The 17,579-nt window shown below is 28.0% G+C and overlaps 1 protein-coding gene across 2 annotated transcripts in view; it reads left to right on the forward strand.

Moving 5' to 3' along the window:
* LOC100161716 (tachykinin-like peptides receptor 99D) overlaps positions 1 to 17,579 on the forward strand; it is a 272,402-nt gene that overhangs the window by 205,568 nt on the left and 49,255 nt on the right. For both annotated transcript variants that reach the window (XM_029491303.1, XM_029491304.1), the window contains exons 5-6: positions 461 to 611; positions 12,604 to 12,800. In XM_029491303.1, coding sequence (XP_029347163.1) covers positions 461 to 611; positions 12,604 to 12,800 — 348 coding nt within the window. The remainder of the gene's footprint in view (positions 1 to 460; positions 612 to 12,603; positions 12,801 to 17,579) is intronic.

Genomic DNA, 17,579 nt, shown 5'->3' on the forward strand with positions numbered 1-17,579 from the left:
CCTTGCAGTGATGGTCTTGTTTTGGTCTTGCTCTGCTCTTGCTAGACCAGTACCATCTTGGTCTTGGTCTTGCAGCAAGAGTCTTGCGAGACCACAAGACCAAGACCAATTTTGATCATCACTAAAATATATACTAATTTAAAATTGTAATGTTACATTCAACAAGGAAGGTATAATTAGACATTTAAACAACATTATTGTACCAGTTAAGAGTGAAAAAATATTATAAATAAAATAGTAAATCTTTCAAAATACCTACATGTGTGACGAAAAATGAATAATTTGTTAAATAAAAATAAAAATTTGCCGCCCCTCTAAATCTTTAAAAATTTGCCGCTCTGGGCAATGGGACCCATAGCCCCTACTTAAATACGCCCCTGAATATGTACGAAAATTATTATAATTACAAAAAATATTTTAAGTTTGTTTGCTTACGTATTTTATTTTAATTTAATTTCAGCTATAACGTTTCGTTTATGATAATTACGTATTTCATTCCCATTGGACTGATGGGTTTCACCTACGCTATGATCGGACACGAGCTGTGGGGAAGTCAGAGCATCGGAGAATGTACACAGAGGCAGTTGGAGCACATCAAGTCCAAGAGAAGAGTGAGTTTTTTTTTTAAAATAAATTTAAGTGCATATCATAAGGCAACAAATTATTCTCTTTGCTATCAACGATGTATGCAGTCGGCTGTCCAATTAAAATCGTTTTGAAAATTACATTTACATTAATAAACAAAAACAATCTGGGGCAATTTTTTCCCTTTTCTTGCGGTTTATTTTTTATTGAGATTAAAATATAATGCGCGTGTAGTTAAAATATATTTATAGTATAAAACAATGTTTTACTGCCAAGTTAAGAGGGATTGAAGTTTAATCCTGTCAGCTGTCGAATTTAACTCGGCTCTTTCTGATTTTTTTCCTCGTGGAATCGTTTGCGTACTATGCCCGTTAACACAACCTTTGTACATTTCTTTGTCAAAGACATATTGTTCTGAAACCAATAAATATAATGTCGCACTACGCTTGAACGATACTTTTGATATTTGATTTATTACTTAAGGTTAACTTGATATTATTTAATTCGAGCTGTTCTGCAAATTGGTTTGTCATTGGTCAGGGTATTATGGAAAATATTACAAAATACAACGTTATGTTTCTGTATGATAACATGATTTATTTTTTATTTTTTATTTATATTTTATTGATTATTGTTCAAATCTCTCTTATTTGTGTTTATACAGCGAATTTGATTGAACGTTTCCATTAGATATATTATTAGCGACGTTGGGTTGAAAGTATTGTTTGTTTCAACACTAAAAAAAAATATTTAAATTTTAACAAGTTTTTTTTTTTAACCGATTTAAAATAAATTATATTATAAACGTGTACTTATTGAATATTTAAGCAGAGTTTGTCTGCTATAATGCATAATAGGTTTGTATTGAATCACTTAATTTGAATTTGAATATTTAAATTAATATATACATTTTAAAATTGAAATATAAATTTAAAAACAAATGTTCCAACATAATATTAATATGTTTAATAGTCTTAAAAGGTTGAAGATCCAGCAGTACATCAAATATACATAATATCAGTTACTTATCTTAATGCGTTTCATCATAATATTATTACGTATTGAATAAATAATATGTAAGACCATTCATGTCTTGCAAGTTTTAAAATAAAGTTAATATTATATATTTATTTCCACGTAACGTATACTTACTTACCTACTTATTTATTCCATTTAATAATACTAATTTAGAATTTCATTTTGTAACAAATGTGTTTATACGTTTTTTGTTAATAATTTATCCAAAAAATGTAGAGAATTTAAGTGTAATATATTTAAGTGTCGTTTGAGCTATACCTACAATAAATTAACAACTTTGGTAAGTAAGTACTTACCGTATATTAATAATCAATCACTACGTTTACATTAACGTAATGTATAAATGATTATATTTTCTTTTAGTTTTTAATTTTTACGGACGGTTAGGTACAATACAAATTATAATATATACCAATTATTCAAAAACGATTCATAGTACCTTAATAGAAAATAATGCTTTAATTATATCAATACATTATATTATGTAATATGGACTAAAAATTATGTTGGTACAATTAAATTACTATTGTTATAATTGTTTTTTTATGGTAAATTGTTTTTTTTTAAATATTTATTATACTGTTACGAAACCTTTATATCCAATTTAATAATGCAAACTATAATTATGAATTATAAGTAGAAGAAAACAAAATAGCTATAAAAAAAAGCTACGCCAAAATAAAATATTATACAAAACAGCATTCTTGTTTTAATATTATATTAAATGTAAATTCGATAAGTTTTATTATTATGAGTAGGTCCTACAATGTTTTTACTGCGTAAAATTTACAGTCATTACGGAATTAATAATGCTGGTAACTCCGGTAAGTTGTGTAGATTCAATAAGGACGGGTATCGACTGCAATTATTACCAATTGTTTTAAAGTAGGCAGGTAATTAATAATTAGTAATTGCTATATGTTGATCCGTGATATAAGTTAGACTTATATTTTCTGATATATTTACTGCAGATAAAATTACCTCAATATAATAGCCAATAGGCCGTATCACACAATATAATATGAAAAAGATAATCGGATTACCGCACAAATAAAATCGGTTTACTAGAGACGCCCACTTCTCATTTACTATTCACTTAAATCATTACAAACCTATCAATTGCGTGTCGATAATAATACGGTGATGCTCGTCTTAGAAGCCGCACAGACCACAGGGTAGACCAACACTATAATTGCGAGTAAGGGAATACGTATTGTAAATAATGGAGGTCAACCCAAACTATAGGTTTATAATTTTCAAAATATAAAAATAATAGATTTCTTCGATCGATGTAGGTACATCAAACTTCCTTAAAGCCTGTAAAAAAAATCTAAATAAATCAACGTACAATAATAAAATTGTGTTATTACTTATAACTTATAAAGTTTAATTAAATAATAAATTTAAAATATATAAACCTAATTTAAATTTGTTGTTTACCGTTTGGCTTAAAAAATATAAAATCTTTATATTGAAATGACCAATTTATAAAATTCAATCTCAACTTAACGATATTCTTCAACGAAATAAAACGTTCAAGACCCCCATAATATCACACATCATTTTTTCAAAAATTTCCTATTCATTACACCATGTCCGGAAAATTAATTCAATATAAAATAAGAACCATATTGATTTATATTGTTTATTAAAGTTGTACAATTATAAAATAGAAATAAAAAAAAATTGAAAATTAAGTGCATTATAATTATTTTTATTTGAACACCGCTTTTCATTTTTAATTAAATTAATAATTGTAAAATGAAAATGATAGAGGAATTGATTGCAATCGTCGAAATGTCATAGGCATACGATAACAATACAGAGTAAACAAACGTCAGGCCTGTAACATAGCTCAACAATGTTTTACGAACAAATGAATTCATTTATTTAATCAAAATAGTGTTAATTAATATAAATAGGTAAATTTCTTTTGTAAATACATGCAATAAATATATATATTTTACATAATTGGACTATCTACAATTCATAGTTCAAAATGATTTCACAGTTTTTATTTAAATATCACATTCTATAACATACGCATTTATAATTATTCATGTTTTGTAAATGTAATATTATAATATTACCTTAAAGATATAAATTGTATATATGAACTATCTACATGAGCTTATTTTCAAGTATTTAGTATTTTTTTTCAAGTGAAATGTTTAACTTCACATTTGGACAACAATATTACAATTTATAAGTATTGGATTTAAAAATCTTTTCCTTAGACTACCTAATTGTAGTTTACCATCCATTACAACTTATTTTATTACCAGAAATATTAATTCATAACCATTTTTAATTAAATAAAACAAAATACTATGTAAAAATACTTAATAGATTGATGGTATAAATTTAATTTATGATCTTTAACATTGTTTAATATATTGAAATGTGTTATTTAAATTTAATGAATACGTTTGTTGATACATTTAGAAAACCACTTTTTAGGTTCTGAGTGAAACAAGAAATGTATCGGTTTGACACGGATCTTTTAACTATTTTTTTTGTGTCTGTTATCTAGTTTTGGAGTGAAAAATGATCTTTAATTTTCAATATTTAAGGTCGTTTCTAGTACTAAATTGTATCTAGGTAGTACTTAGGGCTTCTAGTGTTTTTCTTAACAATTGGGAAAAACAAACAATGAGTATATATAATATATATAACATCGAATAATATAAAGTCTCCTCGGAAATAGACACTGATTCAACGGCTACCCGTTATTTTTATAAAGAATCTTTTTTTATATACATTGATTTATCATTTAAACCAAATTGAATACATTAATTCTGGTGACTTATTCAATAACGAGATACACTCAAAACCTACTAAACCGTGTGTCATCGAAAACAGGGTGCATTGTATAATTAAACTACCCATGTTACTTAGTAATTTATACATATTTTTGGAATCTGTTTTCGGGACATATGCAACTAGACTGTTAAATCATCGATCTCCTACAGACAGGATTAAAAAATATGTATAGAGTACTATGTAATGTTTCGCGAACACACGGTATAGCAGAGCTACCATCTCTGATTTTTTTTTAAAATTTTATATAAATGTAATAGCTCTACAATGGTATACTATAACGATAGGATTTGAAAATTGATTATCATCTTCTGTCAGTATCATAAGTTTTGTACCATTACTAAACGTCTATTCGTGAACATAAATGCTGATTTTAATCCACGTAACTTTGGTCATTAATGACATAGTATCTTTAGTGACACATACTATTAGGCGTAGATTATATATTCTAGCTAGTTCTAAAGGTGTTATAACTCAAGATCTCATATTGACATTTTTCGACCTAATTGTCAAAACTATTTCAAGTTGTAAAAAAAAAACGAAAAACGATACATTTTTCCAACCAAATTATACATATTATATAATGCATAATATTTTATACCTATGTATATGAACACATATCATATAAATACATGTAGATTGTACTCATAACATACGATTTCATATTATTTAATAATAGTATAAGCTTATAGTTATGTTATCTCACTCACTTATGTGCGATGCATAGGCGCAATTTGGGGTGTCTAGGGGGGGCTTAGCCTCCCTAGATTTATTTAAGCCCCCCTACATTTTTAAATATATTCATTCTTAAATCCACCTTATAAAAAAATTATGCGGGTCTGTATTGATTTTATAAAGTTAGCCCCCCCCCCCCCAAATCAGTTGTCCAAACGGCGCCTCTGGTGCGATTTTGGTCTAAGTGAGTGAGACCATGTTATCACACTGGCCCTTGAATTGCATTATGTGACGCATAAGAGCGCCACCGAGTAAAAATAAGACGTATTTCGTCGTGGCCATTTGGTCGGACCCTTTGGCTCATAATACGCCTGGCGTCTATTGTGCAGCGTGTTTGTTATTGTTGACTAGCTGTGATTCCGATCGCGGAAAACTTTCAACTACGGCGGGAAAACACTAGGCGAGTGTAGGGTATGAGTTGACCCGTCGAAGCTGCCTCGGGCAATGGCGTGGCCACCGCAATATTCCAAGTACGGATACAAAAAGAACGACCGTGCGGAATGATCGATGTGGATACCCACTGATGATGTAAACCACTCTTATATTATACTTTCTGATTGCCACCAGCGTCGCGCCGCAAGACAATAATAATAATAATATGTCGCTTCGTTGGTGTTGCCATACGCAGCACCGAATAGACTTGACCACAGTGGTTGCGTTCCGATCTACCGATAGATATGGTATCTATTAGCACACCGTTTCATAGGTACTCGTATATAGAGATATGTGGTTAATTTTCTGGTTTTTCGTAGATTATTTTTGATATAATTTAAAACTTTTCTCATTTTGAAAGATATTTTCGGCACACCGACCATTTGATCGCAACTCGCAGCTTTTGGGCTGCAACTCATGACGTTGAATACTCTTTTGGTCGTACAACGAAGTGTTTTTATTTTAAATTTAAGACATAGCGTTTATTCGACCGCTTTATAAAGTATACATTTTAGCATTTTACACTAGGTAACTATAAAATAACTGAACTATACCTATATTTCTTATATTGTTTTATTAATAAATTAATTAATTGATCAATTTAAACGATAATTAATGAACTATACCCTTACATTTTTCTACCTTATTGTTTATTTTTACATGACGATTGATTATGCAATCGACTGTTACATAGCATATTATATTTTTATAACAAGTGCACCTACTTGATTGGCGAGGAGTTTTTACCTTAAACGAACAAGACAAGGTAATAAGCCGCACTTTTCAATATCAATAAGGTTAATAATGTTTTACCCGTTATATCTATATAATTATATGAGAGAGATATCAAATTTAATTTCGGTAATTTAAAATGAATGGTTCCTTATCGAATGAATAAGGGCAAAAACTCCTTACACGAAGCACACAAATAGGTATTGTTAATTTCATGGATGTCCGTTTCGTGAAATGGATGTCTATATAATGTATTTTCGTCAAAATTCACGAACTGGACGAATTTCACTATCTGGATATCCAGTTCATGAAATTAATGATTTCAGTATGGGGATGCGACATAATATATACTTATTAAACAGGTGAAATTTTGATTAGGTACGTGATTATTATCATACATCGTATTAGTAAAATTTATAGGTATAGTCATTAAATTTGTTTCAGATGCATAAATCCGTAACTAGAACCAGAACACACAGTTATATATATATATATATAGTTGGAAGTCATGATTGTGTAAACTGAATAGCTACATAATTATTAATTTTTGATTTTCGAGAAAACAAATGGTACATTTATTTAGTATTTAGTATTGTTCTGAACTCACGTAGAATGAATTAATTAAGGTTGTAAAGTTGTAACCATTGTGATTTAAGCACAGTTTATATACTGCTGTTGTGCTGTAACGTGAACACGCGGCCAACCATAAAAAAGCCTAACACGAATGAAAACAAGCAACATTATTAATAAATAATATTAATACATCACACACAAAAGTTAAAATTGTGTCTGGTAATAAGCTCATTCTAAGACAAGAAATCATTAAACGGACGTGTTACGACTTCCCTCAGAATTCGAACAAACTGTGTAAATTGTCAGCCACCGTTATTGTCACCGCCACCGTCGGCATATAATGGAGTGACCGGAAAGAAAGCCGGACGAACCGGACGTGTTTTCATTAAAAACCATAAATTACGAGCACGCGGATGTTTATTTTCTAATTCAACGGGTGTATTATTTTATGTCTTCGGAAAAAATATAGCTTTTGCCTAAGTACGGTCGATTTGAGGTTTGAACCAATCCTGCTAAAATACTTTATAGTTTCCATTATTTGATTGATTGTTTAGGTAGATTAGATAGATTGGATTGCTTGGATACGATTCGATTTGTTTATCGGTAGGAAATTATTAATTCGATCATCATTTCTGATCTGTCGATTGATGCTTGAATATATTCAACTAAGGTGGATGTTCAAGTATTTTGTCAGTGCATTTTCGGCCTTTTTAGACAATATTATATGGTTAGAACTTAGAATAAGAACAGTGTTTTAAGCACAGTTATTGTTTATAAATGGTTGGTAATTTAAATTTCGAAAATAAAAGTAAAATATACTCAATGATGACCATATTTAACTATTAATAACTACATTATAATCTCTCTATTATATAAAAAAAGATTTGTTTATTTAATTATTAAATATTATAAGTTACAGATATCTATTAATATACTTATTACACAGTAAAGTTATCATTGATTTAGTACCTTTTCGTTTAGTGTCATTAACATTTAGATAAATATAAGTAAATACTAAATATGATTAGGAAACTGAATAATCAAATTGCACATAATTCATTGATTACTATTGATTTGCATGGTATGGTAGTAAAATATTTTATTTTATTAATATGTATGTGTATAGTAACTGTTCAAGTAGGTCGAATCGATTTAATATAAACTGTGATGAGTACCTAGTGAATTACGTGAGATTTAACGATAGAACGAGAACGGAGAAATGTTAAATCGTGCTCGATCAACTATATATAGTAGATAGACGAAAAAACACAAAGTATAAATGAAGACAATTTTATAGTGCCAATGAAGAGATTTTCAAGACGAATTTTCATTCCAAATGTGAACACGAACTTTAAATGGGTAGTTTTTGGACTAAGACCTTAACATAATATTTTTTATGGTTGGTTTTTCTTTTACTCGTGATTAATGATTATAATATTGCGTCAATGCCAGATGTAAGACATAATAGTATTCACGGAGATGTCTTAAAACAGATGTGTTTAGTATATTATATAAATTATAGAGCAAACGTATCATGTAAGATTATTTTTTAAACGTTAGAAGATGATTTCTAAATGCTTTTAGGGTTATATTTTTAACGTGTAAGTAGCTGATATTATGAGAAAAAAAATATTGAGTTGATAATGAAGTTTTAACTATTATGGCGAGTGTTAAGATCTAACTGATTAGCTCTCTGAATGGCTTTTACACTGATGCTTAGGCCTGGAGTGGTTTTTATGTTCTTTGGGTTCGGACTACATTTCACAATTACAGGCCATCCCAACCTATTGCTTACAAACAATAGGAATATAGGATACTGGATGAAAATCTATTTGGTGTGGTCAAGCATATTTTATAATTTATAGGTATGCCCCATAGAGCTCAGAATATATATTTATATAATATGTAATGCATCGCGCCATAAAATAGACGGACAAGATAAAGATTAAAGGGTTGGAATGTATTGTCTAATTGCTTATGTATAATAATATGAGGTTCTTGATACTGACTATGATGGACTGTTCTATTTCTTTATTTTAGTAACGATTTGTCTTATTATTAATTGTATACAGTGTATTATATTATTACAGTTGATTGTCGATAGCTTAAATCATATTATTGAGTTAAAATTGCACACATTTCAGTATTAACTATTATTAGTACAAGCAGTAAGCACACCAGACATATTATTACGATAAAATATGTTAAAATATTTACATCACTAGACGATTTGAAATATTACAGCACTGTCATACCAAGCCTATGCGGTCCATAAATCTTGACACGTATCGTTAATATTTTTTTTTATTAATTTCTCCTAAGAAATCGACAATTCATGTAAACGTCTATCTATCCAGAAATGACGTCGTCATTATTTGGTTACCTTCGAAAGTAAATAATATATATATATTAATGAAAAAAAAATGAACCACTAGAAGTGTGCTATACCAGTTTCCTTATAATATAAAAATAGTATAAATATAGTGAAACTTAGTTTACGAGTACTTTTCCCAAAACACATGCCGTGTGTACTGTATAAGTATATTTTACAAGAAATATACAAATAAACGTGTCTGAGAGTATATAAACAAGATTTTTATGTACTTATGTATGTGTTGCACATATGGAATATAATTTGACAAAAACAAATCCATGAAAATGTGACACAAAATATTGGAAAACGACTTTAAAATGATTTTGACTTTTGAGTGTACCTATCCGTCTTGTAGGTATTTTAGTTTTAAATTTTTAAAAAAAAAATCTTCTAGTCAAATAATATTACTATCAAAATTAATTTCTATTATACAAGTCTTCTCAAACTACTCTAATTAGTTGGAAAATATATTTCAAAAATCTATTTCAAGAATTTTCATCAAAATTCTTGGTGTGCATGTCATAATAGAATATACAATCTGCACAGTGATTTCTTTCGTTTTTTTTCTTAGATGCTCTGGTTAGGTAAATCAAACATGTATATCAATTATTGGAGGGACAAAAAACAAATTATTAAAATATCAGTTTGTTACGCGATTAAGATATAGCAAAGTTACTTTTTAAAATTTTAAAATTCAAGTGATCTTAGTGGTCGTATATAACTAATAACTATATAAGCATTATATAAGTGGTCTAACATTTGTAATCTATTATCTCTTATTATTGTCTTGGCGGTATATTTGAGTTGTTTCTTAACTAAAACCAATATTATGGCCACCTATTTTGTTACTTCTCCAAAAATGTACCTAGTAAAACGACTTGTTCTATATAAAAGGAAAATAAATTAAAACATATAATTTATATTTAATAAAAATAATATGATATTCTTTTTGTATAAAGTATTTAACTAGGTTTATAAAGATTATAATTTTTTTTACCATGAATTTGCTGCTTACGTGCTCAATGAATATCATCCGTGCTTTTAGTGCTAATATATATAGATAAATAAATAAAATTTATGAGTATACACTATATTAGTTAGCAGTAACTTTAACAAAATTCGCCTGCTTTATATGAGATATTAAAAAAATAGCCAAGATAATTTACCAACTACATTTTTACAAGGTGTTGGAAAGTGAAATTGCATAAAATTGATTGTATAATATTTTCCTTCTTTATAGGAAAAAAAAATGTATTGTGTACTATTTTAACTACATCTGACAATAAGTTACAATATCACATGCTATATTAAATGTTTTATATAAAATATTATAGTTTTAAATAGATGAATAATGTATTAATTTTGTTAAACAAATTATAATTTCTTTTATAATTTTTTCTTATGTTTATAAGAATCAATAATTATTTTATGTTAGCTAACAGTTTTCATTTTAATTAGCCTGTAATACATAATATTATACAACTACTTAATCTATACTTACTATTTTTAATAATTTTTTTTAATAAGATAAAACAGTGCCAAACTAACGCCTAAAAATTATTATATTCAAAAAACTGGTCAGAGTAAAGCACTGCAAGCGGTTATATTATGATACAAATTGGCGTGTATTAACATGAATTCACATTTCTTTTTTTCAAATACGTTTTTTGCTTATTGAGAACTTTGAAGAATTGCCTTTTATAGTATAAAGTATCTGTTATCTGTGTCATCATTTTTTGATCTATGTAGGTAATACATAAACGTTTTTTTCACTCCATACACATCATTATTATTTAGCCAACAGCCACCCAATACAAAATCTAACAAAACTACAAAAATTTATTTATATATCAGGTACCTAATCTAAGTAGGTATATTTCAGTAATATTTAGGTTAAATAATTCATTGTTTAATTCAATGAATAAAACAATAATACAATTTTTTTAATTATTAAATAATTTTATTTTCTAATCTAATATATTCTAACACTCAACTTTAATATAAAATAGTTCTACATATAATTCAACCTATAAGTTATAATAGGTTTTATGGGGTTTTCATTTTATTTTTCAACAACCTTTTTTACAATCGGTTACTGTTACTTGATAACAGATTAAAAGAATCCATTTTTGTAAAACATCATAATTACCATTGTTGTAATTTTTAAAATGAAGGTTCATTATACTCATCACTATTAGGATTTGTATGCTTAATACTCATTGTATTCTAAAAATTACGAAAGTCTGGTATCTATATGGAAAATGCAGTATTCTTTTGATACAAATTTGGGTGTTGAATAAAAAAAAAAAACTATAAATGTGTATTTTTTTCATTGAAGTTAATCACATTAGAAATTATAACTGAAAGTAAATAATACTAATAATTCTACAATATTATTATGATACCATTGGTGTTCTGAAAGTTATTAATTCAACAAGATGGCAGTTGCACAACATTGTTGATAAATATTTATCTAAGTAATTCAATTATCAACCGAGAAGTTTACCTGTTTTGAGACAAAGTGAACAAATTCATATTTATTTAAAATGTAATAACTTACTGTTCGTAATAATTATATATATTATAATGTAAGTTACATACATTATATATAAATGTTGACATGACTTTATGTACCTACCTATTTTACTTAAATGTGTTAACTTTTCCTAACTTAACCTAACCCTCTTATGTGTGTATAAAATAATGACTTATAATAGTGTAGATTTTTTCCAATCATAATAAACATTCGTCAATCTAATTGATTAAGTAATTACATTTTACTATTACAAACAATATTAGTTTGTGCATTTGTGCCAGACCGTTTTAAAAAAAAAAAAAAATACGAATATTATGAATGTATAAAACGTTTGAGCACAGCTTTCGATCAATATTGAAACATATAAATCATGTAATTTACAAATGTAGTTATCGTGTAACTTGCGGACTATATGACTAACAAGATGACAAAATGTATTAGGTACCTACAACAGGTACTACATATTAACATGACTATTAAAAAGCATTAAAAATAGTCTGAAATATCTTCCTAGTTATGTTTTTACTTTTAACTTTTAAATCTCAGAAATACTGTCAATTATTATTTTCATTTTTGTACAATCCAAAAGATATGATACAATATTTTTGTAACCATCAAAAGTTTTATATTTTGTATTATGATAATTATTTATCAGCTTATCAGTCGTAATAGCTTTGGTCGGTTCTAACTAGATAATAATATTTTTAAATGAACAAATACAAATATTTTTATCTGATATAATTTTCACGTGTTAAAATGTATTTAATTCTGTTTGAAGGTTGTGAAAATGATGATCGTTGTCGTGACGATTTTCGCCATTTGTTGGCTGCCGTACCATATTTACTTCATTGTCACATCTCATATGCCGGAATTAACTAACGCACCGTACATTCAAGACGTATATTTGGCCTTTTACTGGCTAGCGATGTCTAATTCTATGCACAACCCTATCGTGTACTGTTGGATGAACTCCAGGTAAGCACTGTGATTATAATTTTTCTATAACACTTTGTTGACATACTAATATATATATAATATACAGGGTGTAACAGGAAGAACTGACTTTTCTAATAACATTTGTTCTAATCATTATTTTTAATTGTTTTTTTATATATATATAATTTATAGCCACTTGCGCTACACGTGTCTTAAAAAAAAATTATTTTTATTTTTTAATAGGTAGGTACTGAAAATAAAAAAATTTAAATTTGACTTAAATTTTTTTGAATAAATTCAAAATAGCATATTTGTGAATCTGATTATAAGAACGATTTGGATGGTAAAAACATTTATCTGAATCAAGTAGTTAATTTTTTAGAATTTTTTTAAATATCAATATTTTTTTGGTTAAATTAATTTGGAACAAAATAACTTTTTTAAAAATATTATTTTTGGAAATTTGCTAACATGGGTATATTTCTAAGACTATTTAGAAATCCTATAATTTTTTATCAATTTTCGTCATACGTTTACGTAGCATAAATTTTTATTTTTTTTTTGGTCAGTTCTTTCTATTACACTCTGTATACATAAGGTGAGTTTTATCAACCATGTATGGTATATTTGGGTACGTATTTGATTTTTCGATATCAGAATTACACCTATGAACACAATTCAACACGCGATAAATCTGTCGGAAAATAATAAATATAGTCAATAGTATAATTTATATTATACCTACGTTTTAATTGCGGAGCATTCGACGTATATATTTTATGATATTTCACCAAAGTATAATAATTCTATAGTTACTTTAAATTTTAAAATATAACTTAATTAATGGCAATATGCGGTAGGTACCTATACAATTTTACAATATAGGTGAATATTATTTACCGTAAGCAGAACTTCGTGAAAGGTTATAAAGGACATAATATGAACAATAATAAATGATTCGCTATAATTGTAGGTATGTCTATAGGTACATAATTGTATATGTTTATTTCGTTTTGGGGCGATGCGGTGTTGTGTAAATAATGTTATAGTTTACACACCAAAATTGTTTGTGTTTTATGGTTATAATTTAATAATATGGTATAGATAATATCCAGCTATATATATTGTACATATATTTATTCATATCTACAAAATATGGTGTGCATTATAACCAGTTAATAAACTCTATTAATCCCTTGAATTTAAAATGTCAGTGCGCATGAAGCTGCTATGAGCTCTAAATAATCACAATTCTATCTATTTAGAAAGTGCTTAATAATATTCAGTGCCATCTGTAATCAATGTAATAGTAAAGTTAAGCCCTAAGTATTTCCATTATCATATTATACTTACGAGTTAGGCCCTCCGAGAACAGGTGTTTTCAGATTATCAACTCTAATTACTCACTTTATCACGAGATATTTGTATATAAATATCAGACGTTTTGAAGCTATTACATAGTCATTTACCAAATAGAATAAAAAGATTTTAAAAAGATTCCCAGGAGGGCCTGGTTAACTGTGTAAGTTTACTTTATTAGACATTTTTATAAATAGTACTCCCCAATCCCCATCAAAATATATTTTAGCCAAGATTATTCAAAATATAAAACAATTATTAGAAATGTAAATAATAATTCCAGTAAATATGATATAGGTAGTATTATCTTGTGAAATAATTTTTAAATTGCTAAACTGTACATAATTTCAATATGTATAGCAACACAGTAAAGTACTTTACAATGTTGCTATACATACATCGATTACAACAACGTTGTTGTAATCGATTTTAAATTAATTTTTGTTCAATGTATGAATAATAAATATTCAAGTTATTATTTAGATTGGGTACGGGACAAATTATTATTAGACGAAATTAAAAAAACCATACTTAATTTCTTTAAATTTATAATTTTAACTGAATAAAATCACTATACTCGTAATATTATGAGATTCTAAAGGAAATCTGACTTTAAGATGAACGAAATGGGTACATAAAATGGTATTAAGTGTAGTCAAATGTTTCTTTGATTACTAAATCATAAAATCAAAAATGTGTTCGAGATGTGTGACGAAATGTCGAAGCCATTATTTTTATGTCGTTTGACAAACTTGCTAACATCAAACTTACACACATCAAATACGGTTCGTTTGCTGTCGTAAACGCAGTCACATACTAACTTAAAAGAATCTGTGTTAACTGTTAAAGCTTCACCGTTAAATATTAAATACGTGTTTTGACGATAATAGCTTTGGCATAAAGTTTTCCACGTAATTGAAATGTTATTTCACGATTTTTTTTCTCATAATACCTATAGGTAGTTTTACTGAGAACAATTTTTATTTATTCACCAACATTTCATTTTTATAAACATCAAATTCATTGTAAAACTGAAATTGAAAATTCACTGATATTTTTTAGACGTTTATCAGTTATTAATATTTTAGATCCGAAGCAATTCAACAAAATTTTTAACAATTGCGATAAAATAAAAATCAATTACTTTAATATTACCATTTTTTAAATTCATGAATATTGGTATTGGGTAAAAACCTTTGAAAATCTTGAAATGCGTACAAAATACACATTCAGACATTTGTTCGTGTCGTCATTTCAAACCCCAAGTAAATGATACGAGCCCTTGATAATTATATTGAAATCTATTTTTTTTTTTTAATCTTTAGTTAGTAGTTGTATGCTTTTTGTTTTAGACTTGGTAAGTAGGTATCTACAGTAGTTATAAGTCTCGATAATATTTGAGTCGAGTCTGAACAGTTTTCACACAACTTACCATTGTAATATAGTTAACAGAGTTCTATGTTTACTATATAATTACTGCATTACTATTATTCCATTGAATTGCCGACCACGACGAAGGTACCTACGTCACGTGCAAAATGCATATTATGCGATGTTTGTTTGTAGCACAGGCAATACGAAAATTGACTTTTTTCGTATAGTCTGTGCTTGTACACATCACGACCAAAATTAAGCAACCTACTTTTTATACTTAACCGTTTATTTTCAAGTACACATATTATTCATTATGTGCCTACATACTTTGTACATTATCATACATCACCCAGGTATAATTACAACGAATTATATTTAATTCGCTAGAATGTGAATTAATAATAACACGTCCACGTTTATAACGCCAAGACACATTAACACTAGGTACCTATATAATATGGTTTAGTTAAATTATTATTCATAGATATATGTTCAAAATTTCACTACAAATTTCGTTATACATATTATATATTATATGAATATAGATGTAGAATAGTAGATATATTGTATACACACGTGTACCTACACAATGTTTGTGTGTTTGAGTATAATCTTTTATTTGTCTTTTCAAATGTTCTCAAAACTCGCCCGTGGCTAAACCAACTGAGCATCTTTTTCTTTTTTATCATCGTACGAGTTTACAATTTCCAAGCTTTTGAAATCGTCTCATGCACACGGCTGTCCCTCAACACTTTTACCATCGTATCTTTCTATTTACAGCATTTATTTTTACTTTTTATCGGTCAAGGCATTGTTCTATAGCAGCAGTATCATACACGACACTTTCTGTAAATAAATAATATAACACAAACTTGCGTTGGATTTTTGTATGTGCTTACAACTTAAAAAAAAAGGAAAAAGTGATAATTTTAAATATTATAATAATATAATATTAAAAAGGTTGAAATTAAAGACGTGCCGGGTATTATAACTTAAATTATATTATATTAGCATTTAACAATATTATATTACCGATACAACATAACATTATATAATTATGGTACCTATAAATTAAAAAAAACACAGAACTATTAAAACGTTAACGAAAAGTTATACTCTTTTATATGAAGATAAATGTTCTATAACATAGTTGTAGTAGTATACATAGTGTAATAGTTGTTTGGTTTATTAATACTTTTAACCCGTTTTCCTTTGTCGGTCATTAATAGTCTTAACTCGGATAATATGAACATATAGTACTCCGATAAATATACCTGATTTATTACATCCTTGTGGTTTTGTCTTATATAATAATTCTATTAAGTATAAACAATAATTCTAATGCGAAATTACTAGAACGGTATTTGAACCCACGCCACTGTTACCGTAGATTTAATACCTATGTAAATAATTGTTAAGTTTACTTAGGCGGTATGATAATAGTTTGCAATATTCCGTAACCAGGTGTTAGGTTTTTTTTTAGAGCTATAGCAACGTCTGCAGTTCATTTCCAAAAGTGTAAACTCCAAGCAATTATTATCGAAATGGTTCATTGAGTAACTATACCGATAGAAATAATAGTCGAGACGTTGCTCTGTGGACGTGCATCGAACTTTGGAAAGACCATTGCAGAGAGTCAGTGAATTATGAAATTCGTTTATTGTGCCAGGTCCCTCCGACGGTCTAGTGTGCGTGATCTGTGCCGTTCGCTCTTTGTACGTCACTCAAATTCTTGGATTTTGCCACTAGAACGAGAATATTATGAAGTGTTTCTAGTAAATGGGTAGAACGCAGTATGTACTTATCTATTTCGCACAATTTTCCGCTCGCAAACGTTGAGGGCCGCGTTCGTAATGGGTCACAGAGCATCGCTGAGCGCCTATAATGATAGAGAATCGTTATACCTAAGATGACGTCGCACCCGCATGTGTTGTCTCCTTCTTATACATGTACGACATGGGACATTTTCGTTCGCTAGTTACCATAAGGTGCCGCCAGTTTTGATATAAAAGTGAATTGACCTATTATCAAACTTTTAGGTAACAACATTATCCGTGTTCTCTCGTCGGTTTTCTGCGATATTTT

The sequence above is a fragment of the Acyrthosiphon pisum genome, chromosome A3, assembly GCF_005508785.2.
Source record: "Acyrthosiphon pisum isolate AL4f chromosome A3, pea_aphid_22Mar2018_4r6ur, whole genome shotgun sequence".
NCBI classification, from domain to species: Eukaryota; Metazoa; Arthropoda; class Insecta; order Hemiptera; family Aphididae; genus Acyrthosiphon; species Acyrthosiphon pisum.